The sequence below is a fragment of the Cucurbita moschata genome, unplaced genomic scaffold (assembly GCF_002738365.1).
Source record: "Cucurbita moschata cultivar Rifu unplaced genomic scaffold, Cmos_1.0 Cmo_Scf00011, whole genome shotgun sequence".
NCBI lineage: Eukaryota > Viridiplantae > Streptophyta > Magnoliopsida > Cucurbitales > Cucurbitaceae > Cucurbita > Cucurbita moschata.
In genome coordinates this window covers 5,410,940-5,436,557 of record NW_019268527.1, presented here as the reverse complement: position 1 = coordinate 5,436,557, position 25,618 = coordinate 5,410,940, and the positions used below count along the sequence as shown (strand labels likewise).

The 25,618-nt window shown below is 38.4% G+C and overlaps 3 protein-coding genes across 15 annotated transcripts; 2 read left to right on the top strand and 1 right to left on the bottom strand.

Annotated features, from left to right (window-relative positions):
* Window positions 1–4,541: 4,541 nt before the first annotated feature.
* On the top strand, window positions 4,542–15,113 carry LOC111449255 (glutamate synthase [NADH], amyloplastic-like). Of its 3 annotated transcripts, none has more exons than XM_023089079.1 (22): window positions 4,542–5,462; window positions 5,601–5,720; window positions 6,198–6,311; window positions 6,472–6,624; window positions 6,752–6,852; window positions 6,936–7,029; window positions 7,492–7,601; window positions 7,693–7,796; window positions 7,934–8,113; window positions 8,209–8,552; window positions 8,628–8,698; window positions 8,786–9,255; window positions 9,351–10,220; window positions 10,329–10,483; window positions 10,747–10,908; window positions 11,000–12,565; window positions 12,654–12,860; window positions 12,980–13,248; window positions 13,365–13,670; window positions 13,758–14,025; window positions 14,129–14,386; window positions 14,480–15,113. In XM_023089079.1, the coding sequence occupies exons 1-22, from the start codon at window positions 5,073–5,075 to the stop codon at window positions 14,795–14,797; spliced, it is 6,630 nt and encodes a 2,209-aa protein (XP_022944847.1). In that variant the 5' UTR covers window positions 4,542–5,072; the 3' UTR covers window positions 14,798–15,113. The 3 variants fall into 3 exon arrangements, with proteins under 3 accessions (XP_022944847.1, XP_022944846.1, XP_022944848.1); XM_023089078.1 differs by having other exon boundaries at window positions 12,645–12,860; XM_023089080.1 differs by lacking the exons at window positions 4,542–5,462; window positions 5,601–5,720; window positions 6,198–6,311; ... (1 more) ...; window positions 6,752–6,852; window positions 6,936–7,029 and adding an exon at window positions 7,091–7,153 and having other exon boundaries at window positions 12,645–12,860.
* Window positions 15,114–16,949: 1,836 nt separating this feature from the next.
* On the top strand, window positions 16,950–21,116 carry LOC111449258 (spermine synthase-like). Its single transcript, XM_023089090.1, has 10 exons — window positions 16,950–17,296; window positions 18,653–18,873; window positions 18,981–19,025; window positions 19,248–19,324; window positions 19,420–19,542; window positions 19,654–19,758; window positions 19,882–19,954; window positions 20,037–20,108; window positions 20,270–20,589; window positions 20,728–21,116. Exons 2-10 carry the CDS (start codon window positions 18,684–18,686, stop codon window positions 20,827–20,829), a joined length of 1,107 nt encoding a protein of 368 aa, XP_022944858.1. The 5' UTR covers window positions 16,950–17,296; window positions 18,653–18,683; the 3' UTR covers window positions 20,830–21,116.
* A 159-nt stretch (window positions 21,117–21,275) lies between these two features.
* Window positions 21,276–25,458, bottom strand: LOC111449257 (cyclic nucleotide-gated ion channel 1-like). Of its 11 annotated transcripts, none has more exons than XM_023089081.1 (9): window positions 25,203–25,458; window positions 24,120–24,621; window positions 23,811–24,023; window positions 23,409–23,680; window positions 23,211–23,322; window positions 22,884–23,120; window positions 21,762–22,427; window positions 21,576–21,631; window positions 21,276–21,506 (listed from the first exon to the last, which is right to left on the bottom strand). In XM_023089081.1, the coding sequence occupies exons 1-9, from the start codon at window positions 25,307–25,309 to the stop codon at window positions 21,458–21,460; spliced, it is 2,214 nt and encodes a 737-aa protein (XP_022944849.1). In that variant the 5' UTR covers window positions 25,310–25,458; the 3' UTR covers window positions 21,276–21,457. The 11 variants fall into 11 exon arrangements, 8 of the variants coding, with proteins under 8 accessions (XP_022944849.1, XP_022944851.1, XP_022944850.1 ...); XM_023089083.1 differs by having other exon boundaries at window positions 21,276–21,494; window positions 21,572–21,631; window positions 25,203–25,457; XM_023089082.1 differs by having other exon boundaries at window positions 21,276–21,494; window positions 25,203–25,457.
* Between the last annotated feature and the right edge of the window lie 160 nt (window positions 25,459–25,618).

Genomic DNA, 25,618 nt, shown 5'->3' with positions numbered 1-25,618 from the left:
TTTTTTTTTTTTTTTTTTTTTTTTTAATTTTTAAAAAAGTGAAGTATGGGAGAGATGTGGGCAAGAGCTAAATAAAGCAATTTAGTATTGGCTTTGGGTTACCCAAATTTTTTTAATGGCATTATTTTGGAGACAAATAGGGATGGAAATGGAAGGAAATGAGAAGAATGGTGCACATGCTTCCTCTTATATTTGCATACCTAACCTACCTCCTTATAATATACGAGCCATTGATTAATTAAGTTTAAGAGAAAGTTAGAATCCAAATTCTCTTCTTCTTGCCGAAGTTTCTTTTATAAATTTGGTTTTTTATTACGGGGAAATATCTAATCGAGATATATATAACTAACCCTTTTTGAGATTAATCATTCTAGGTTTTAACCTAAACCCAAAAATTTATATTATTTTAAGAACGCGTGAATGAGTGGAGACCATATCTGGTAGTTAAAATAATTGAGCAATTTTATGTTGAGTGACCTTGAGAGATGTCCCACGAGATGGGGGCAAAGATGAAGATGTCTTCACCTTCCTCGTTCCCGTCCCTATCCTCGCCTCCTATTTCAATATCCATCTTTACAAAAAATTTCATGTATTTTTGCAAAGGTCGGATCTTCCCCTTATTTGTTCATGTTCTCACCTCCTATTTTAATACTCATATCTACAAACATTTCTATGTATTTTACAGGGATCGAGTTGTGCAACGAATTTTTTCCTATTTTTTATATGTACAGCAGAGTAAGGTAGGGAGTAAGCGGTGACGGGGACACGACCATGAATATAATCCTCATCCGTTATAAATTTAGTTTATGGGAAGAAATTTTCTTAAATAGGAATTTTCATAAATGAAGAAGTAAGAAAGCAAAACTCCAAAACCAGTTAGACTTTTGGAAAAAAGGAGAAAAAGAAAAGTGATAGCTTTACACCAAAGGGAACTTTTCATTTGAATATTTTATTTGTAATTAAATTTTGATTGGCTAACAAACATTAATTCAAATTCCAAAAAATAGAATTATATAAAGGATAAAATATCACAAATTATGCTCTTTTCTATTGTTTATTAATTTTAAAAAATTACAAATACTTTATTTACTTTATATATTAGAATCTTTCTCGTCTTGATGTTCGTGAATATAATAAATAAATAAGCCACTCCATTAAACCAACCCATTCAAGGTCAAAACCTCCAATTTTATTTTTCCTTTTAATTTATTGGTATCCTTATTGTCCCTTGAATAACGTGAAATTATTTAATAATTGCGGAGATTTCCATGTTCTCTCTTTATTATTATTATACTGTATGATAAAAATGTGAACATACAAATATAACATATGGTATCGAGTTTAAATTTGTCACACGTCTCCTTGCCTTTTCTTTTTCTTCGTAGCTTAAGAATGGTTTTTATCTAAAAACTATTTTTACGTTAGATTTGATATAAAGTCACCAAAAGGAAAAAAAAAGAAACGAAGTTGTTGTCGAAACAAATAATTTAAGTAGATTATGTCGAATATAAAGAAAATGAACCTTTCAAATAACGTTCATATAAAAATATTTATTAGTTTGATTATAAAAATAACTTATCAATCCAACACTTTCTAAATAAGTCACATCTCATTTCTTTTAGGCATAGAGATAAAGGTAACGGATAATAAGCATTTCATTTTGCCAACACGTAGAGCTCTCGGGTTTGTTTGGTTTGGTTCTCTTCTGACCTAATTCACAATGAAGTGAGAAGAGTGCACCGAGAATCTCTTCTCAGTGCCTAAATAAGCCAAGCAACAGAGCTAGTATGGCAAAGACACGCTAGTGTGCTTATAAGAAGTCAAACAACTTAATTCCTCGGTCCATGTAAACGTATAATATGAACTGTGACCAAGCAAATTTGCTTCCTCATAAAATAAATTCAAAATTGGGTGCATTTTTCCTAACCATTTTAAAAAATAAACGAAAATAAAACTTTATATTATAATGTTTGGACTCTTGGATGAAAGAGATGATCGACATAATTGAATAGCAACAACTCCAATAAAAAAAGGAGAATAAAATCAATTTTTTAAATCTTTATTCTCACGTAATTCTCTTAAATAGATAATCAATATATAAAGCATATTTTTACTTTTACAATATATATATATACTATTTTAGTATTACAACTTTATACCCATAAATATTTATATAGGGACAAAAATAATACATGAACTAAATAATTATTAACAAAAAAAAAAAGATTATTTGATGAAAGTTTATATATATAATAGAATTGAATCTTTGCCTTTTTCACTTTTATTATATTATATGCTTCAGATTCCCTTTGAAAGGCAATATTTTAATATGTTTTGGGTGGAAAAAATAAAGCCTCCCTTTTTATTTTCCCCATTTTATTTTTATATTGCAAAGTGGCACATGGATGGCTATAATTATGGATACCATATATTTATTTTACATTATTGTAAAAAAAGAAAAAAAAATCATTCCCTCTTAAACCCATGAAGTATAAATAATTCAATACTCATATTTAATGGCTCGAGAATAAATTATTTCTTACTAATAAAACATTTGATCTTAATAAAAAATATTCTATCATTGTTAGTAATATCTTTAGAATTTAATTCCTAAATATTTAACTATAATATGTGACAATTAAGTTAATGGGTTTATTTCTAAAAATAAAATGATTTTAAATCAGATATAAATTATTTCCTTATATGGATCAAATTTGTTTATTTATTTATTTAATTAATCTTAAAGATGATTTCTTTTGTAAATAAAGAAAGGTATAATAATTAGTTACACACGTGTTGGGTAATGGATGCGGCAAGCAAACCGTGTGAACACCTACGACGTCGTTGCCTAGCTTAAAATAGCCACTGCCACTACCCATCAACCTGAAATATAACATACTTTCCAGAAAAAAATAAATACAATAAATTATGTACTTTTGAAATATTTGTTTTTATTTTATCTTTTAAAATAATTGGTATACATTGAACAAATTTATACATATATACATATACCTCCTTATATTATAATCTAACATTAGAAAAAAAAATATGTTAGGAATATAATTATATGAATATAAGGTTTTTTTTTTTTTTTTTTTTAATAAACATACCATAAAAAAAATAATGAATAACATATTTTCTTTTTATATCTAACAAAAAAAAAAGAAAAGAAACCGTTCCTGAAAAAAAGCGATGAAAATCCATATAATTGATATATGATTGATAATAGAAAGTCCTTATAGCTTTCATTTTTTTCCCATGAAACTCGTATACTCGTTCGCTCTAATATCAAAATTGCTCTTATCTTATTTTTTGCGATATTTTGTTTGTTAATCAACTTTATCGCTGGAGCCAAAATGTTATTTATGGTAATTATTAACGTAAATACAATTTGATTTAACGTAAGACGAGAGAAACGACAAGTCAACTCTATCAAATGCAAACCGGCACGTTTTTTTTGTAACATGACGTACTCTCTTAATAATTTATATTATAGTATAGATTTGAAGTCATAGGTGTAGAAAGTATGATTATTTGTGTTGTGATAGCAAAACAATATAGCTGATTATTTGTATATATTGTTTAATGAAATAATTTGATGTCACTATGATTATAATATTGGGTTGTAATTAGTTTGAAATTATTTTAATCCATTCAGAAATAAACGCTAACCGTTGGCCGCGTATAATCAGGTGGCGGCATCTTTTTCTAAATACCACTGGCCGTGTCGCTTCCTCTTTTATATTTATTATTTTTAAATATTTGTCTAACTTCCCGTTTTACCGTTTCCGTTTTACTTGTCCACTACGCTACTTACCAGCCCTCTACTTATTTACTATTTTACCCTCCACCAATCAATTCTCTCTCTTTCTTGTCCCCCTCCCCATTTTTTAAATAATAAGAATTTGTTATAATTATTATAATTCTTATTTTTGGCAAGTCAGTAGGCCTCAGATTCTGTTTATGGAATAAGTAAACGTTGCACAGAAACTGCTCCCAAGAACAACAACCAACAAATTAAATCTCTGTTTTAAAAAAAAAAAAATAATAATAATAATACCCTCCGAATGCTCTATCCTCCTGAGAGTCAAATTTACTATCTTGTGGTAATTTACTTTCCTTTTTTTCAAAGAATATAAACAAACAAATATTCCACGTCAGAAGACGTTTTCTATTATTACGGTGCTGGCTAATTATCTTTTATTATTTTTTCCGTTCCGCTTCTGCAGGTTCGGACCCGAACCTAGTGGCGTTAAAACGGTGACGTAAGACGGCTAAGCAAAAAAAAGAAAAAAAGAAAAAAGAAAGTATTTTTACGTATGAATATGAGATAAAAGTTTTATCTCGGTGTGGGGTCAATAATCCACGTGGATTATTTGGAGAAATCTGAGCTGTCACTCTGTGTTGTAAAAGTGATTGTGTGAAATGACGAAAGTAGGCCTCGGTTCCCTCCTTTGGGCTCTCGTGGGTCCCCAGTTTTTCTCTCTCTTCCACTTTCTCTCTCTACTGTGGATTCTATAAAAATCTCACTCCTCTGCATTCTTCATGCGAGGAAGGTTAAATAAGAAACCTAAAAGCAGAGCTGCCGCTGAGTTCTCGGTTGCTTTGCCTTTCATTTCGCCCCTTCTCGTTTTTCTTATTCCTTTTGCCTTTCATTTTCGCGCTGGTCTTCCGGGAAAATTTGTTGCTCAAACCTCTTTTCCTCTAAGATCTGCGAGTCGCAACGGGATTCTTCCTATTCTCATGCTTTCAGATTTGAATGTCATTTTCGAGAATTTTCGGCCAAATTTTCAAAATAGTTTTATATAATAACTCTCACTTCTTGTTCGTCTTCATCTTCTCTTAATCTCCTGAATCACCCAATCCAGATACTCCTCTGTTGTCTTTCACTTATTAATCTTCAAGAACCATTTCGTTTTCAGGAATTCCAACCATAAGTTCTGCGCTTTTATTTGAAAATTAATCCTAAGATTAGCTGAGTTGAATCTAAAATTAGTTACAACGATTTCCATTGGCTGTAGCGTTTAAGTTTGATATTATATCGTGTTGTTAATCCCCTGTGTAATTTCACAATGCTGGCGAAATCTGGTTCTCTTCTTAAGCTTCCGGCGGCTCCTTTCACGTTTGATAAGACCTCTGTTAAGCCCCAGTTGAATGTTAACCCTAAAGCTCGGTTGGCAACCAGAGCTGCGCGATGCTCCGCTTCTAATGGAGCATCGAGGTCGTTAAACGTCTCGGAGAAGAAGTTCTTTGGAGCCCGTTTGAGGGCTCCGGGATCCGGGAGAGTCCAGTTTTGGCATTTGGACGGTCCTGGCCGGTCGCCGAAGTTCCGGTTTGCAGTCCGCTCGGGTCTGTCAGCTGTGCCTGAGAAACCACTTGGCCTTTACGATCCTAAATTCGATAAGGACTCCTGTGGAGTTGGGTTCGTTGCTGAATTATCCGGCGAAAGCAGCCGCAAAACGGTTAGGATTATCGAATTCTTTCTTGAAAATGTTTTCTCTTCAACGTTTGGTGTGTATTTGTCTAGCATGGACATGTATTGGGTATATTTTTTTTGAATTTTTTTATTCATGTCTTTCTGTGATGTTGCTTTATTGCAGATAACTGATGCTTTGGAAATGTTGGTTCGTATGGCACATAGAGGTGCTTGCGGTTGCGAAGCAAATACTGGTGATGGAGCTGGGCTTCTTCTAGCTCTTCCGCACGAGTTCTTTAAAGAGGTACGGGTTTTGTGTTTTGCTTTCCCTCTTCCATTTGTTTATCAATTTTGCAACCTTGATTCATCCTTTATGATTGTTCATGCTTCTCTTCGAAAAGATAGTTTCTTGGAGGAAATCCCATCTATTCTATTCTTCGATTTATGTTCACCTTCTATTATCCAAGTATACTGATTAGTCACGGTTCCATGACTGAATTCGACGATAAAAATGAGTATATTGATGGCGGTTACATGCTTTTTGAATCCCTTTTCATTTATTGAAAATTTTGACATCTGGATAAGAATATGTCTGCATCTAACGATGGTTTCTTATGGCGGAAGTATTTGTAACGAATAATTACTGAGGTTTTATTGTAATTTAAACACATGAAAGTACCCTCAATTTTTTTTTTTTTTTTTTTTGTTTGGCCTGATTTCTGCTTCATTTTTCTCGTGTTCGATCCCTGCTTATCAGTACTGATAATTGGTATCTTTTTAGGCGGCAAGAGATGATGGGTTCGAGCTCCCACCGCCGGGGCAGTATGCCGTTGGCATGTTTTTCTTGCCCACGTCCGATTGCCGCAGAGAGGAAAGTAAAAAAGTATTTACAAAGGTATTTTCTTGCTACTGAGTTTTGTTTTCATCTATTTCTCTTGTTTTTGGGCTCCAGCTTCCTAATCATTTTTGAAATTTCGGTCTACAACATAGTTAACCAACACACTTATATAAACACAATAGACAAGTGATGGTTCAATCCTCTATTTGTGTGCAAGGTTGCCGAATCACTTGGGCATTCTGTTCTTGGATGGCGGTCTGTGCCAACAGACAATACTGGATTGGGCAAGTCTGCCGTAATTACGGAACCTGTGATTGAGCAAGTGTTCCTTACCCCAAGTGCAAGGTCGAAAGTTGATTTGGAAAAACAGGTGATGATCCCTTCAGTTTTTTAATTTTCAGTCCTGTTTACGTTTGGGCTCGGTGGTTTGGTACAGTAATTTCTTTTGTGCAATTATGATCCATCTGGTTAAATTGAATCTCAATCTTTTCAAATAGATGTACATATTAAGGAGGCTTTCAATGGTGGCTATTCGTGCTGCATTAAATCTCGAGCACGGTGGCGCTAAAGACTTCTACATTTGTTCTCTCTCCTCGAGGTGAATCTTGAAGTTCTCATGATTTCCTATGAAACTTGGTTATCATATTGTCATGACTTAAATTCACTGCCATAATTTTATAGGACCATTGTGTACAAAGGTCAATTGAAGCCGATACAGTTGAAGGACTATTATCTGGATCTTGGGAATGAAAGGTTTACGAGCTACATGGCCCTGGTAAATATTTTATCTATTCACTTTCTTCCTCTCCACTAACTTCATATACTCCAACAAACAGCATGGGAACAACCAGTAACTGAAGAGAGATGCAAGGTTGAGGAATGACTTCTGAGGCATTGAGGTTTGAATGATCTCTTAAGTTCTTCCACTCCCTTGATTTCTTGTTAAATTTGGATGCTGGATTGGATGGTTGGGTGACTTTGGTAAGAAACCTCATTACCAAGTGAGTCATATTTACAGAAACACAAGGCTGCCAATGGCAGAATCAGTTGTCGGGGATTCAGCTTGCAATAGTTATATGAAAAGAAATTATTTTGAATCTGTCTAGCTTAGGTTATTGATGACCTTCTAGGTTGAACAAAGATGATTACTGCCTTTAATTTGTTGTTTCACATCATATTTTGACCGAAAGAAGGAAAAAAGAAAGTGACAGATTGGGTCTTTGAAATATTTGTGCAGGTGCACTCCCGGTTTTCAACCAATACTTTTCCTAGCTGGGATCGTGCTCAACCCATGCGTATCTTGGGCCACAATGGAGAAATCAACACCCTTAGAGGCAACGTGAATTGGTATGCTTGCTGATTGTTCTCCTTCAATATCTTGCGAGCTATTTGCTGCACCATTGATTTGATCCGATGAAAACTTTTCTTTATTCTTTAGGATGAAGGCACGTGAAGGTCTACTGAAGTGTACGGAACTTGGTCTGTCAGAAGACGAGTTAAAACATCTATTACCCATTGTGGATTCCAGCTCTTCAGATTCAGGTGAACTATCTCTATTTTTTGCATTGCATCTCTTTGCGTTTGCATGCATATCTGTAGTGTGCGTGCTTATCCGTACACGGTTATAGATGATACCTCTGTGGTTTCTCATCATTATTTTTTGGTGCTGCTACCTACAGGAGCTTTTGACGGTGTTCTTGAGCTTTTAATTAGAGCCGGTAGAAGTCTTCCAGAAGCCGTCATGATGATGATCCCTGAAGCATGGCAAAATGACGAGAATATGGATCCTCAGAGGAAAGCATTATATGAATATTTTTCATGTCTCATGGAGCCGTGGGATGGACCTGCTCTTATTTCATGTAATACAATATGATATATTCACTTCTATATCAGTTCAAAATTTTGCTTTTCAAGAGAATTCTAAGTTTATGTTTATCTACAATGTTGTTTGTAGTTACTGATGGCCGCTATCTTGGAGCTACTTTGGATCGCAATGGACTTCGGCCTGGTCGTTTCTATGTAACTCACAGTGGGCGAGTTATAATGGCCAGTGAAGTCGGTGTAGTGGACATTGCACCAGAGGATGTTTCAAGGAAAGGAAGGCTCAACCCTGGGATGATGCTTTTAGTGGATTTTGAAAATCATGTTGTTGTAGATGATGAAGCCTTGAAGCAGCAATATTCACTTGCTAGGCCTTATGGAGAGTGGCTTAAAAAGCAGAAGATTGAACTAAAGGACATTGTTAGCTCGATTGACAAATCTGAATTGATCTCTCCAGCAATTGCAGGAGCATTGCCTGTAAGTATGAGGTTTGTCACACTTGGTTTTCCCTTTGATTATATTATCTGATTATTCCTCATTTTTTACTTGTAGACGTCAGCTGATGATGATAGCATGGAAAATATGGGCATACATGGTTTACTCGCTCCCTTAAAAGCCTTTGGGTATGTATATTGAGCTGCTGCATAATCTATCCAATTCCATTTCTGAACAAAGGAAAACCGCAATCTCAATTTGAACTTTTTGTGCAGCTTCACTACTGAAGGCTTGGAGATGTTGTTGCTTCCTATGGCAACAGATGGTTCTGAGGCCCTTGGTTCAATGGGAAATGATACTCCACTAGCTGTCATGTCCAACAGAGAAAAGCTCACTTTCGAGTATTTCAAGCAAATGTTCGCTCAGGTTACGAATCCTCCAATTGATCCCATCAGAGAGAAGATAGTGACCTCCATGCAATGTATGATTGGTCCAGAAGGAGACCTGACTGAAACTACTGAAGGACAGTGTCACCTTCTGTCGTTGGAAGGCCCTCTCTTGTCCAATGAAGAAACGGAAGCAATAAAAATGATGAATTATATGGGCTGGCGAAGTAAAGTTTTAGATATCACATATCCAAAATACCTTGGTAGGAGAGGATTGGAAGAGACCTTGGATAGGATTTGTGCTGAAGCTCATGATGCCATTAAGGAGGGGTATACTACCCTTGTTCTTTCCGATAGAGGTATTCTAGTGTTTTGCGTTCTCATTTATGCTTTCTGCTTTTAGTTATGAAACTTTATTTTAACCCGTTTAATATTTTCCTTGTTAATTTTCCAGCCTTCTCAACCAAGCGTGTTGCTGTGAGCTCCCTCTTGGCTGTTGGTGCTGTCCATCAGTATCTAGTTAAAAATCTATTACGCACTCAAGTTGGCTTGATAGTAGAATCTGCTGAACCCCGTGAAGTCCACCATTTTTGTACACTTGTGGGATTTGGTGCTGATGCTATATGCCCTTACCTGGCTATGGAGGCCATCTGGAGATTACAAGTTGATGGACGAATTCCAGCAAAATCAAGCGGTGAATTCCATTCCAAAGAGGAATTGGTTAAGAAGTACTTCAATGCAAGCACCTACGGGATGATGAAGGTTCTTGCGAAGATGGGAATATCAACTTTGGCTTCTTATAAAGGTGCTCAAATTTTTGAAGCTCTTGGTCTTTCATCAGAAGTGGTTGACAAGTGCTTTGCTGGAACTCCTAGCAGAGTAGAGGGTGCAACATTTGACATGCTGGCTCGTGATTCACTTAGTTTGCATGAAATGGCTTTTCCCTCTAGAGCTTTCCCGCCTGGTAGTGCGGAAGCTGTAGCATTACCAAACCCTGGGGATTATCATTGGAGGAAGGGTGGTGAAATTCACTTAAATGATCCATTAGCCATAGCAAAATTGCAGGAGGCTGCTCGAACTAATAGTGTAAATGCCTATAAGGAGTACTCCAAGCTTGTCCATGAATTAAATAAAGCATGCAATTTGAGAGGACTTCTGAAATTTAAAGAGACAGGGGCAAGTATTCCCTTGGATGAAGTGGAGTCTGCTAGTGAAATTGTTAAGCGGTTTTGCACTGGTGCAATGAGTTATGGATCAATTTCTCTGGAGGCACACTCTACTTTGGCAATGGCTATGAATAAAATTGGTGGAAAATCGAACACAGGTGCGTTCGGTTCTGACCTCAAGTTCTGGGCATTGTTAGTGAATAGATATTGACATCGTTACCTTAGTTATATCCTGAAGATCATTTTATATGAAATTTCTATTGAAGGTGAGGGAGGAGAGCAGCCATCTCGAATGGAGCCTCTTCCTGATGGTTCGATGAATCCAAAGAGAAGCGCTATCAAACAAGTTGCGAGTGGGAGGTTTGGTGTTTCAAGTTACTACCTCACAAATGCAGACGAACTTCAGATAAAAATGGCTCAGGTATTCATTTGATATTTTGTTTGAATCGATATGGTTGTTTATTTGGATTCCATTTTTCCTCTTCATTCCTATTGGAAAAGAGGTTCGTCTTTTTTATGGAACTATGTTCATGGCAGATGATGCTGTATCTGCAAAGCACCTCTGGGTGTTTTGCATCTTTAATTGATATCTACATTGAATGTGGTGAGACGAAGTAACAGCTGTAGCTATATATCTTTGAAAATTTACTGTATTTTAATTTGCAATGTTGGTTATTGCATTAGGGGGCCAAGCCCGGTGAGGGTGGTGAACTTCCTGGTCACAAGGTTGTTGGTGAAATTGCAGCAACAAGGAATTCTACAGCTGGAGTAGGGCTTATCAGCCCACCTCCGCATCATGATATTTATTCTATTGAAGATCTTGCTCAGTTAATCCATGATCTCAAGGTAAAGTAGCTTGTGAACTCAATTGTATACAAATTCAAACTTCTTAGACTTGATTACTGACCTTTTTCTTTCCTTTTCTGTTGGCTTTCAGAATTCCAACCCAGCTGCTCGGATTAGTGTGAAGTTGGTGTCTGAAGCAGGTGTTGGTGTAATTGCCAGTGGAGTTGTTAAGGGCCACGCAGATCATGTACTAATTTCTGGTCATGATGGAGGTACAGGTGCATCTAGGTGGACTGGCATCAAGAATGCTGGGCTTCCATGGGAACTGGGGTTGGCTGAAACCCACCAAACTCTGGTTGCTAATGACCTTCGTGGTCGTACGGTGCTTCAGACAGATGGTCAATTAAAAACTGGAAGGGATGTGGCTATAGCTGCTTTGCTTGGTGCAGAGGAATTTGGCTTCAGCACTGCACCCCTTATTACAATGGGCTGCATCATGATGAGGAAGTGCCACAAGAACACATGCCCAGTTGGAATTGCTACTCAAGATCCTGTTCTTAGAGAAAAGTTTGCAGGAGAACCTGAACATGTGATCAACTTTTTCTTTATGGTAGCTGAGGAAATGAGGGAGATAATGTCCCAGCTTGGATTTCGTTCAGTCAACGAGATGGTTGGTCGTTCTGATGTGTTGGAAGTTGATAAGGAAGTTGCTTGGCGAAATGAGAAGCTAGATAATATTGATCTCTCTCTGTTACTTAGACCTGCTTCTGATCTACGGCCTGAAGCTGCTCAATACTGTGTGCAGAAACAAGATCACGGTCTGGACATGGCTTTGGATCAAAAGCTGATTGCACTTTCAAAGTCTGCGCTGGAAAAGAGTCTTCCTGTGTACATTGAATCCCCAATCAACAATGTTAACCGTGCTGTTGGAACAATGCTTAGCCATGAGGTAACCAAGCGTTACCACATGGCTGGGCTTCCTTCAGAAACTATTCATATCAAATTCACTGGAAGTGCTGGACAGAGTCTTGGAGCATTCCTCTGCTCTGGCATAATGCTAGAGCTGGAGGGTGACAGCAATGACTATGTTGGCAAAGGATTATCAGGTGGCAAAATTGTCATTTACCCTCCAAAGGAGAGTTTGTTTGATCCTAAAGAGAACATAATCATAGGTAATGTGGCTCTTTATGGTGCTATATGTGGTGAGGCCTATTTCAATGGAATGGCAGCAGAAAGGTTTTGTGTACGTAATTCAGGGGCAAAGGCTGTTGTGGAGGGTGTTGGTGATCATGGATGTGAATATATGACTGGTGGCACTGTTGTCGTTCTTGGTAAAACTGGAAGAAATTTTGCTGCCGGTATGAGTGGAGGTATTGCGTATGTTCTAGACTTGGATGGACAATTTGAATCCCGATGCAATCTAGAGCTTGTGGATCTGGACAAAGTTGAGGAAGAGGATGATATTTTGACTCTGAAAATGATGATACAGCAGCATCAGCGTCACACATCAAGCAACTTCGCAAAAGAAGTCCTTGATAACTTCGAGAACTTATTGCCTAGATTTATTAAGGTTTTCCCAAGGGAATATAAGCGTGTTCTCTTGGACAAGAAAGCTCAAGAAGCCGCCAACGAGGCTTCAGACCCAGCTGTTATAAAGGATGCATTTGTGGAGCTCAAGAAAATGGCTGCTGCCTCCTTGAATGGGCATTCGAAACAGGTAACTTTTGAGTTCCCTTAGACTAGTTCCCTTACCTTTTGTTCACTAGTATGGTTCTGACTTGAATTTGGATCCGAAGGTTGAAAAGATTGAAGCACCAAAGAGACCTACTGAGATACCTGATGCTATTAAACATCGGGGCTTTATTGCTTATGAGCGTGAGGGAGTGAAGTACAGGGATCCCACTGTTCGAATGGGTGATTGGAAAGAGGTTATGGAAGAATCAAAACCTGGGCCGCTGTTAAAAACTCAGTCAGCTCGATGCATGGATTGTGGTACCCCATTTTGCCATCAGGTAGTGATGATGATCACTGCCCAGTCTTTTTCCCAAATTTTACAACATGCTTGAATCTCATTTTATAAGCGTTTGTATGTCTTCTGACCTTCATTCTTTTTTGTTTTTAATTATTTCAGGAGAACTCCGGATGCCCTCTTGGTAATAAAATTCCTGAATTCAATGAGTTAGTTTATCAGGATAGGTGGCGTGAAGCTCTGGATCGTCTTCTTGAAACAAACAACTTCCCAGAGTTTACCGGCCGGGTCTGCCCTGCCCCATGCGAAGGATCTTGTGTTCTGGGCATTATTGAAAATCCTGTGTCTATCAAAAGCATTGAATGTGCAATTATAGACAAGGCCTATGAAGAGGGGTGGATGACTCCACGGCCTCCCCTTACGAGATCTGGGTAAGCAGATGTTTTTCTGTCAGCTTCTATTGACATTCGTTACTTCGACTTCGTAATATGACCATTTTGTTTTAGACCGTGTACTTCTTGTTCACAGAATTTGTTGATGAATGCAGGAAAAGGGTAGCCATTGTTGGAAGTGGACCATCTGGCATGGCTGCAGCAGACCAGCTAAATAAAATGGGTCACACAGTGACAGTGTATGAACGAGCTGACAGAATTGGAGGACTTATGATGTATGGAGTTCCAAATATGAAGACTGACAAAGTGGATGTAGTTCAGCGGCGTGTTAACCTTATGGCAGAGGAAGGTGTTAACTTTGTTGTTAATGCTAACGTTGGAACTGATCCTTCATATTCTCTTGAACGTCTTCGAGATGAAAATGATGCACTCATTTTGGCTGTTGGTGCCACAAAACCAAGGTAAGTCTCTTCAATTTACCATCCAAGGAATTTTGATGCACATCTCGATCATCCTTAAGAATTCCTTGAAAATATGTTTTGTCTCAGGGACCTTCCTGTGCCTGGACGGGAACTTGCCGGAGTCCATTTTGCCATGGAATTCCTTCATTCAAACACGAAAAGCTTGCTTGATAGCAATCTGGAAGATGGTAAATACATTTCTGCAAAGAACAAAAAGGTGGTTGTGATTGGTGGTGGTGACACTGGAACAGATTGCTTGGGAACCTCTATAAGGCATGGTTGCAGTAGCATTGTAAATCTAGAGCTTCTTTCTCAGCCGCCACCGACCAGGGCTCCAGGGAACCCTTGGCCACAGGTTTGCCTTCATTTTCCTTCGTCCTCCTACTACTATGATTGGGCGAATGCTTGGTCCTATTTCTGGGGTTACGTTTTGACACTCACCATTTCTGGGATTGCAGTGGCCCAGAATATTCCGAGTTGATTATGGACACCAGGAAGCAGCTGCCAAATTCGGAAAAGATCCAAGATCCTACGAGGTTCTGACTAAGCGGTTTATTGGAGATGAAAGTGGGGTAGTGAAAGGACTTGAAGTAGTGCGTGTTCAGTGGGAGAAGGATGCAAGCGGAAGGTTCCAGTTCAAGGAGGTGGAAGGCAGCGAGGAAATAATAGAGGCCGATCTTGTTTTACTGGCAATGGGATTCCTGGGTCCCGAATCGGTTAGTGTTTTTTATTTACATTACATTCACTTGTCACACATGGAAGGCTGCTGTGTAACTTGAGGCTGAGTATTGTTTCTTTGCATTTTACAGACAGTAGCAGACAAGCTGGGCGTGGAGAAGGATACCCGGTCGAACTTCAAGGCTGAGTATGGCCGCTTCTCAACTAGTGTAGACGGAGTGTTTGCAGCCGGGGACTGCCGTCGGGGCCAGTCCCTCGTGGTATGGGCCATCTCCGAAGGACGGCAAGCAGCTGCTCAGGTTGACAAGTACCTGTCAAAGGAAGAAAAGAACGTTGTTGTAGGTGAAGGAGGGTATGAAGGGGTTGGGACAAGGTCCCAGGATTACAAGAACAACAGGGCACAGGAGAGTACAAGCAGTAGCAGCAGCAGACACACAGTAATGACATAGGCAATGAAGCTTTTGTCAAAACTTCCGTATTCTTATAATGAAGGAAGGAAGGTTGAATAGAGTTTTGGGTGAAGGTTTGATATTTTTGTACTGAATAAAAAAGCCAATTTCAGAGAACCTGAGGCTGGCTGGGGTTGTTGGTTATTTAATATTATATGTCGAGAGGATAAAGGTGGTGAATGAATGAAAGTAATAGTTGCTGACTGTTGTACTACACAGAACATTGGTGGGTGTTTCATCGTCTCCTCATTATATTCATTTTGATAGGCGTTTTAAAAAATTCCGCAAAATGAATGATGATGTACAGTTGGCATAATATTACTGTTTCCTTAAATCTCAGCCGTTCACTTCTCTGCAACCCCACAGATGGCGTCCATCCGAAACACGCTAGCAAATCCAACGGCCCACGTCAAATATTGTTTTAAACAATCATTTGAACTGCCATTTCAATCGTCCCCCTTTCCTTTTCATGGGAATACGGAACTAACTCAGTTTACGAACCGCCATTTCAGAGGGCCGAGAGTTCGTAAACAGAGGCGGCTGAGAAGTAAGCGAAAATGGAGCTTCAAAATTGAATGGTTCTACAATTTGAGAACGAGTGAGATGTCGATTATAGGGCAGAGGAAGTGAGTTGAATTGGGACTGAAGACGGCGAGTGAGATGTCGATTATACAATGGACACGACGGCGCGCAGGTGGCGCACGTGTGCCGCAAGCGATTGCACCGGATTGTGGCGGAGGAGATTGCGGATCGGGGAGAGATGGATGAGGCGAAATGGAGGAGGTTGATGGAGAGGTGGTTGGTTTTAGAGAATGGACGATGAAGTGAACAGTAAGGAGGGAGATGGTGGTGGGCAATTGCGGCGATTGTCGAGCCGTTTTGTCTGACCATCATAAGGTGCACAAATCTAAATTACACTCCTAACCACGTCGTTTGTTAATCATGAAATGGGTATCGAGTTGTTGCAGATCGAATGGTTCCTAATTGTTAATCATGAAATGGTATCGGAAACCAAACAGTTCCTCAACATGATGCAACACATATCTTTCAGCTTCTCTGCATTCATTTTGACTGACTGTGGATAGAGGTAATTCTATGACAATCTAATTCATTTCAAGTCTTCATTCATTCTCTTGTCCAATAATTTATCTAAGGTTGTGGTGGGTAAAGATTTTGATAGAAAAGTTGAATTTGGGAAGGAGTGCATGAGAATTGATGGGGAAGCCAAGCAAGAAGAAAAAGAAATAAAATATTATGGTATGATTGGATGAAGATGAGTTGTGTTCATCCCCAAACAAATTATTGAGCATCATAAAGAAGAAAAAAGGGAGAGAATAGTGAGAAGTATGATGAGGACCACCCAAAAAGCAGAGTAAGGGGCCTTAGAATCTAAGACCCATTTGTTGGGTTTTGGTTCAAAAGATGAATGCTAAATTTCCAAATAATGGGGGCGTGGGGTTTCCATTTTGATGCCCATATTTTATACAACTTTGAATTTTTGGTTCAAAATCGTGGACTTATTAGGCCTTCCCTTCTTACTACTTCAACTCTCTTCTTCGCACTTCAGTTGCCAAATATGACATATTTACCTCCCAACTTGGACTATAATGTTTGGTCTTTTCTGCTCTTTTTTAGCCTTTGCTTATGTTTCCCTTCTTTTTCCATAAACATATCCTTTTAAACAAAAAACTGGTCTTGTTTTAATCCTCTTGTTTTCTAGTAAATCTGAACTTTAAAAAAAAAAAAAAAAAAATACTAGCTCTGCAATATGGCATTAATAAGATGTAAATAGAGTGAGAGAAGAAACAAACACAATAAAACTTACTTGGTTAGATGTTTATAGGTTATTAGGTGTTTGTTTCTAAAATCTGAACAAGAAGATTCCCTTCTCATTCACAGTCACAATAACATTAAACTTCAAAATAATTTAATATCTTTCTAAGCTTTTCATACAAAATAAACCTCCATCATGTAGGATAAGAATTAGAGATGTCCATTTCACTCGTAAAATTAGAGAAGAAGAAAAGAGTTCACCTAATCGGGACTTGACCCTACCCAATAAAAAAAAAAAAATTGGAACCAAAAGAGGAAAAATATGGATCAATTAAAAACCATTTATGTAAAGGATGAATAAAAATTATATGGAAGACTGTGCAGAGAGCAGTGCAACAGAGTGGAACGAAAGAGAAAGAAGACGAGGAGAGTGAGAAGAGAAAAAGAAGAGAACTTCCATTTACAATTCACGCTCCTTCCCTCATCGGAAGTTGTAAAACCCAACTTTGATTTTGTAATAATATTATTGTTCTTCGTCAATTTTAGTGTTCATTTTTCATCTGCTACTCCAACCAGTCCCACTGCCTCTTCATCTATATAAACCCAACCTTTCCGCCCTTCTATCCTCTGCCATTCACGCATACACTGCCTGCAATTTCTCACCACCGGCTTTGGGCTCTCTGATTCTCTCCTCCCGCTCGCTTCGCCATTCTTCGACCCTTCCGTGTAATCTTTCCTTCCCTTTTCTCTTTCCTTTTCAATCTCTTCTTCTTTCTCTGCTCTCTACTTTTGTTTCTGAAATGGGGTATTCGAAACCTTGATCACTGATGTTTGGGTTTTATTCGTTCTCCAGTTTCCATCACAAAGATCTCGACCTGCTCTGCTTTTCTCTGTTCACTCTAATGCTCGTGTCATTTCCTAACCCTGCAGATTTTAAGGAAAAAAACAAAAACAAAATTTGGATGTCTGAACACCTTTTAGAGCTAAAATTAAGCATGAAACTATTGAAGGAAGGACGGAAGAAAGTATTTGGATTTCGCGTATTTTATTGGTCGGTGTGTGTAAGATAGTGATACACGCTTTCTTATTTTGTCCCTTTATGGTTTGTGGTCTTTGTGTTCCATCTTTATTTTCTTGTTGAACCGACTCATAAACAATGGTTCATGCTCGGTATGCTTCGGAAACTGAAAGAACGTGGGGAATCTGAACTTCTTTTTCATTTTAAAAATAAACTTCTCTCATCTTCTTGGACCTTAAAATCCAGTTGAGCTACCTGAATTAATAGAAGGTTCATCATGAACAGTCTGGCTTATGGAAATAGTTCTACTCTGTTTGTACCATTATAATATATCCTTGATTCCACTTCTGAGGTTTACCATGACTTTCATGAGTTCTTTTTTTATACCTATTCTCCATAGGGGTCTGAAGCTCTCTATTCCGATGGATTTCAGTCATATCATTTGCTTATCTTTCTTGATCTGGCTTTGTGAAACTTTATCCTTTGTTCGTGTCACCTTACATGATCTTATAGTAAATTCCAAACCTGGTAGAACTCTAAAAGTTAACGAGAGAGATCATTTTTTTCAGTTTTTTTTTCTGTGATCAAAAGCTTTGCATTGTACACTGTGGAAAAAGCTGCGTGACTGTGCTTATTGAGTTGTGATCTAAGTTACTGTAAATCCACTTCCTATACAACTTGCTGATGCTTATTTGTTTCTGCTGATGATTATTCCTCGATCTTATTTTGATGGGATTTCTTGTTATACATTTTGTCTTTTCTTGATGGTATTTAACAAAGCATGTTAGTGGGTGACATGTATTTGTCCAAAAGCCAAAAAACTTATATAGTCATAACGAAGCTATAGGTTTGATAATTTCATTTGTCCACTGGTGACTTCAATTTCTTCCTTGGAAATCTTGAATCTGCAGAAAGTAAAGATGCAAATGCTTACAAAATGTATAATCTATTACTTTCCCACGACTTATGTATGGTAGAAGAGCATGAGTCACTCAAAAGATGTCTCTTGTATACATATCTTCTTTCTCCAACTTTATGATGATGTGCTATTCTTGATGTTCCAGAGGCTGGAGACTGAACAAAAAACAATAATACATGGAGGACGTCACAGGAAGAAGTTTGGAATGCCAGACAATTATGGATGGGAAGGCGACTAACGGGAATGGCTTAGATAAGGCCATTCCTTCTTGTTGTTTGAAGGCTAAGGCGTCAGATCCTGAGCTTGAGGCTCAATGCCATTCAACTGTTGTTTCTGGCTGGATTTCAGAATTCCAGTCTGGCTCTGGTCATTCTCCTTTTCTTTAATCTCCTCGTGAAGCTCTTGGTTCTGTTTTAGAAACCGTGGCTCACCATGTGGGTAATTAACATCAGTTGCGCTCGTTTCCTTTGCAGATAAAGCTAGCAAGTTTGTTTATTTCAACAACCCAATGTGGCCGGGTGAGTGCTTTTCTTGTATTTCTTGTTAATGGTCTCTTTTTCATGCTGAGGGAGTTCATTTTACTTTCATTCTTTACTAGGAGTTGAATGTTCATATAAACGCTCACGACTTTCTGCAACATCAAAACTTTTTGACGTATATTTGATTGCACTAGTGTTACATAAGCCACGCGTCAAATGTCTGCATTTGACAAGCTAATGTTATTATTGTCAACCTTTCAGGAGAAGCACATTCTCTGCAAGTAGAGAATATACTATTTAAAGGAAAGTCAGAGTACCAAGAGGTCATGGTTTTTGAGGTACCATTCGCTGAGACAATGGTTTTACCTTCGCAATTCATTTGCTTGGTTTCTTGAGATTAATACTTTACTTGTTTGTCTCTATTTGTTTACAGTCTGCATCATATGGAAAAGTCCTTGTTCTTGATGGCATTGTTCAACTGACAGAGAAAGATGAATGTGCCTACCAGGAAATGATAGCGCATCTTCCTCTTTGTTCGATCCCGTTTCCTAAAACCGTTAGTCCTCCCAAAAATTTGATTCTGTGCCAATTCCATCTCTTATTAAGAAATTTTCTTTTTCTCTTCCAACTTTTGCATAATTTTAAGACATAAAATGACATTATTTAGGTTCTGGTTGTTGGCGGAGGTGATGGCGGAGTCCTGAGGGAAATTTCTCGTCACGACTCAGTGGAGCACATCGACATTTGTGAGATAGATGAGATGGTCATTAATGTAAGTGTTCATTAGAGACATGTTGCGAATTGTATGATAAGTTCATAATGAAACAACTTGCTGCTGTGGTATGTTTCAAGATTGTGACCTAATGCTTCATTTCCCTGCTTTCTTAATTCCTAGGTGTCAAAACAATTTTTCCCCCAACTAGCTGTTGGATTCGAGGACCCTCGTGTTCACCTTCATGTTGGTGATGGTGCGTCGAAAGTCGAGACATCTTATTCCTTTTTTTGTTTCTTATGCTCTTTCCTATATAATTTGCATCTTTGTAATATCAGCTGTTGAATTTCTTCGGAATGCAAAGCAAGGGAAGTATGATGCCGTCATTGTTGATTCCTCTGATCCTGTGGGTAAGTTAATGATTTGTAACAGAGAAGAATAAAAAAAAAATGGTGCAACAATGCAAGCTACATATCTTTTCGTTCAACAATTAGAACCTTAAATTTATGTTCTCTTTTGAAAGACTTGTGCTCGTAAACTCATCTTCTAACCGGGGGTTCTTGTAATAAAGGTCCTGCCCAAGAACTGGTGGAGATGCCATTTTTTCAGACGATAGCCCGAGCATTGCGACCCGGTGGTGTTCTCTGTAACATGGCTGAAAGTATGTGGCTGCATACACATCTCATTCAGGACATGATATCAATATGTCGCCAAACATTCAAGGATGTTCACTATGCCTGGACCAGTGTTCCAACATATCCAAGTGGTGTTATAGGGTTTCTACTCTGCTCAACTGAAGGGCCAACAGTTGATTTTAGGAACCCTGTGAATCCCATTGAGAAGTTAGGACATCTCAAGTCAAAAAGAGAACTCAAATTCTACAACTCTGAGGTAACCACACAAAAGCTCTTTAACTTAACTAAGATTCGATACAATGTCGATGTAGAGATACATCCATCGACACACTATATGGATTAAAACTTCGATTACACCGTGCATTGATACTAATAATGGTTGACATTCCAACAGATGCACTTGGCTGCATTTGCGCTGCCATCGTTTCTCAAGAGCGAGGTGAAGGCACTTAGTGATGCTTCAGCTTCACTTAAAAAGGGAAGCATTTCATCCTAAGTTGGTGACTGTTTGAAATGCTTCTTCCAAGGTGGTGGTGGGCACTAGTGTTGAGTGTATACATAAAATTATTGGAGTGGCTGAAACATCTCTACTGTGTGCTGAGGGAGGGCATCGTTAATGATATTATTTAACAAGTTCAGGTTTGTTATCCTAGTAGAAGAAAAGTGTTTAGCTGTTTTTGTTGTTTTTCCATGGCTGATTGGTATGCCAATTAGCCGATAAATAAAGAAAAACAAGAAAGAAACCACTTCCTAATTAATAAAAATGGGGAATTTATATAACAATGATTCCAGGGCTTGGTTCTACTAATAATCTTCTATGCTACCTCAATCTGTTAACGATGAGCATAATTCAGTAGCTAAAACATAAAATACAAACTATAAAGCATATTCAAGATCTAACTACAACCACAATGTGCACCTGGAAAGGAGAAGAGTTACTGCAGTGAAGGAAATGCTCTTAAACGTTGCTATTTTCTGATGATATCAATCCAATCCATGTGTACCACCCGACAATCCTGTAGTATATTACAGAAAGTTTCATGAGCTGAAAACTGATCTAAGCGTTCATACATTGTTCCACAGTCTATCTCTGATTGGTCCAACTAAAAGTATTGCCAGAATAATCAACAAGGATTATTCTCCCTCCTTCCTCCGCCTCCCCTACAGAGTATACTTTTAGACTCATACGCAATGAATTGAAAATGAAGGATAATCTTGAGTGTATATTATATATATACATACATATGTATATATAATAGTATAGTACCCATAAAGAAAGCAGTGTCGTGGAAGAGTTCCTACAGTGAAAGAAATCTTCTCAGATGTTGCTATGTTTTGGGAAGACAAGAAAGAAATCTTCTCAGATGTTGCTATGCTTTAAAGCGAAGACAATAAATAAAGAAAAACAAGAAAGGGAAGAGTTCCTACACTTAAAAAGGGAAGCAAGTCATTGTTGTTGCTGGTTCCCGGCATATCACTGCTTGCATTTCTTCTTTTTTGTCTTCGCTTTAAAGCATTTAATGCACGAGCAATGAATCTAGAGGCATGAATGGTTGTGGTGACTGAAGGCTGTGAATTCCCACTTTCAGTGGCTAAGCTTAACTGAGATTTCTCTCTTTCACGCTTACTCTTGAAGTAACGACGCCATGCAGCTTGCACCACAAGAGCAGCCAATGGCGCCCATCGCTCTTTAAAGTTGGGATCGTTTCCATGCTCTTGACTGATAAGCCACCAAAATTTAGAGACCACATTCTTCAAATCATGTGCACTTAAAACAAATGCTTCCACTTTGGTGTGTGTAGAGACAGTTTTTGTGGAGATGGGGACAGTGGATAAAAGTGGATCTTTCAATACCCATTTTAAAAGCTCTTCTCCAAACACATCGCCTTTTTTAAGGCTCTCAGACGAACCAAATGTTTCACCATCTCTATTGGAGTTGGAATAGATCCATAACTTGCCATGGATTATGAAGATCATCTCATCTAATGGCTCTCCTTCTCGAACGATGAAGTTACGCTCAATGTATAGCATCGGCTTCAAAAAACCACAAACTGCATCCAAGAACTTCTCGTCCATGTTTTGAAACATTGAAACCTTTACCGTATGCAAGAAGAATAACATGAAGTGAAGTGAAATACAACTGTAACAGCCTAAGGGTACCGCAAGCAGATATTGTCCTCTTTGGGGTTTCTCTTTTGGGCTCCCCTCAAAGTTTTAAAATGCCTCTATCAAGGAGAGGTTACCACACTCTTATGAGGAATGCTTCGTTCTCCTCTCCAACCAATGTGGGATATCACGATCCACTCCTTTGGGAGCCCAACCTCTCCCTGGCAGTACCATTTGTAACAGCCCAAGCCTACTCTTAGCAGATATTATCCTCTTTGGCTTTCCCTTTTGGGATTCCCCTCAAGGTTTTTAAAATGCGATTGCTAAGGAGAGGTTTCCACACTACACCTTTATAAGAAATGCGGAATGCTTCGTTCCCTCTCCAACCAATGTGGGATCTCACAACAACACACCATGAACGAAAACAGAAGAACAGAAACTTACACTTTTGATTGCACTTAAGCAAAGGTGTCTTGTTGTATCCCTTCTAAGGTCTCTAGGAAGATTATGGAGAATGTTTGCAACATCAACACCTCTAGTTTTCCGCCATTTATACTTCTCATATAGTTTGATCCGCTTCCTTAGATCACGAGGGAGTGAATGGTAGGCCATCCATAGTTCAATATCTTGCCCCTTCAATCTCATTTCCTCCAGTCTCGCAATTGTTGACTGCAGAAATGTCTGTTTCACAACCAAATTCCCATGTCAAGGTGTCACCGGAGTTGGCCTTAACCATGTAATTATGCTACATGAATATTAATTGGCACTGACCTGCAGATTTCCTATTAGAAGTGCAAATAGTACCAAGCCAGCAATGGTTATGGAGACTGCGAAGTAAATTTCCCATATATGCTTACTAGTTCTGAGGCCTTGACCCAGAGAACTGAAAAATGTTGAAGCAGTGAAATACGTTAACATAGAGTATGGATAGAGGAGTAATACCAAATGCATAGGCTTTTGAGTACAGACCTTAGATTTTGCAGACCCCACCAATAACAATAAGAGACTTTCCATATGAAATCAGTGGAATTGACAACGTCATACTTAAAGGCATCATCAAATATTCCGAAATTGAAAGGTAGTGTGTCATTTGATGATGCTTTTCTAGAGCAATTATCTAAGCACGATCCCTCCTCAGTGATGTTATACTTCCGAGGGCAATATGGATGGCTATGACACCTTGACTGCAAGCAAGTTGCTTTGCGCTCAATAGAAAACAAGTACCAAAAGGCTCCAAACACCTACAAGAACCACATAGATACTGAATTATGCTAAGATATTGGCAAACAAAAAGCATAGAAGCTCTGAATCATCCATTGAAAAAGGTTGCTGGTTTGTAATTCACAAAGATTGAGTAGTGAATGAACTTACATGACTGGCAAGCATATAGAGGAAGAGATTGAATATAGCTTTGGCCGCAGCAGAATCAGGCAAAATCCCAGAACTCCATCTCACTTTCTTTAAGAATAAGTACACTCGAAACACCCTTGGCAAATATTGAATGATAAGAACAAATTTCAATGTCCTAATAGAGATTGTAAAATGAGAACCTTTTGCTGCTTGAGCAGCTAATACTATCACCACCTGCACACAAGTTTGCTCACAAATCATTATAAGGTAACATACATGTAGTTTTAATTGTCCAAATTGTGTAGGTGGGCAGAGACTAAAAGTCCAAACCTGTGGAAGAGGAAGAGCAGCAAGAATGTCCACTGTAAGGTAAGATAAAAGATATCTCCTAGCTGTTGCTATTGTGGAAAGTGTTCCGTTATTAGCATCCTTCGAGTCAGTATAACCGATACGAAAATGAAAGACAATGAGAAGTATGTAGCCAAAATCAATGAGCGAACGTAGAACTACGGCTGTGATCCTCAACTTCTTGTCAAAGCGTATGCAATTTTTTTCATTATCAACCACTAAGATGTAACAGAACAAAGGGTCCAGTAAGGCTGCAATTACACACAACATCACAAGTACATCATTCCACAGATGAAGGAATATCCAGTTTCCTTCAATAGACCTTTTTATGGAGCTCAACCCTTTACTCTTGACCTCTTCCTTAAAATGAATGTTTCCAAAACTGGTAAGTGTATCAGAAGAAGACTCAAATCTTCTTGGAACCGCTCCCACCGTACCCGTGGAGTTCTCTGAGCGTATGTCCACAGGGGAGGAAGTCTGAATCCTAAACAAACGTAAGTAAACTCAGCACATATCAATGTCCTGTCTAGAAAGTGTTAGAAACCACGAACCTCATAATTGTATGATATTTCCACTTTGAGCATAAACTCTCGTGGCTTTGCTTTTGGTTTCCCCAAAAGGCCTCATACCAATGGAAATGTATTTCGTACTTATGAACCCATGATCAACCCTTAATTAGCCGAGGTGGGATTCCTCTCCCAACCATCCTCAACAAAGGTAAGCTCAAGAAATTCACAGACCAAGTGGATGGCACAAAGAGTTCAGACACTGAAAGTATATAGGGAAACGCAAATTTGGGTAGTTGCCTTTTCCCTTTCAGATTCAAAAGAGAATATCTAACATCCTTTTGTTGAAAATTGTAGTGGAAAAACGTGTCATCCTCCCACAAGGGAACATTAAAAAGAAATTTTTTTTGAAAATGAGGGCAATCATTTCACGAGAAACTAAGGGTACCCCAGATGTAGAATCAAACATTGGAAGCATATATACTTGCTACATAAAGATGCTAAGAATGGAGCTTCAAAAAGGGAAAAAGAAGAAGCAAGAAAGAAAGAAAGAACTAACCGTATGGCAGCATCTTCTCCATTCATAGCGGCCTCTTTCTTGCCAGAAACAGGATGAATATCTTTCCAACAGCAACCGCGGTGGCTGAAGCTTATAGATAGCTTCATCCGCCATTAAACGGGCCCCCCTCGATTGGTTGTTATGTGTCAAGGCAACCCATTTCCTGGTGGACCATTCATAGAACATTCACACGGAGAGCTGGCGTCTACACTTGTAAGTCAATTCAGGGTTGACTTAGAAAGAAAAATATGTGGTTTTCCATGAACCTAACATTAATTAAGGGTATGTATAAATCAATATCATTCATCATGGAGCACCGACAAAGCATGCCCTCACTCTCACTCGCTCTCTCTTTGCTGATGACAATTATTTTTTCTCTACCTTTTTATTTTCTCTTGTGCCCGTCCCTTATCTCT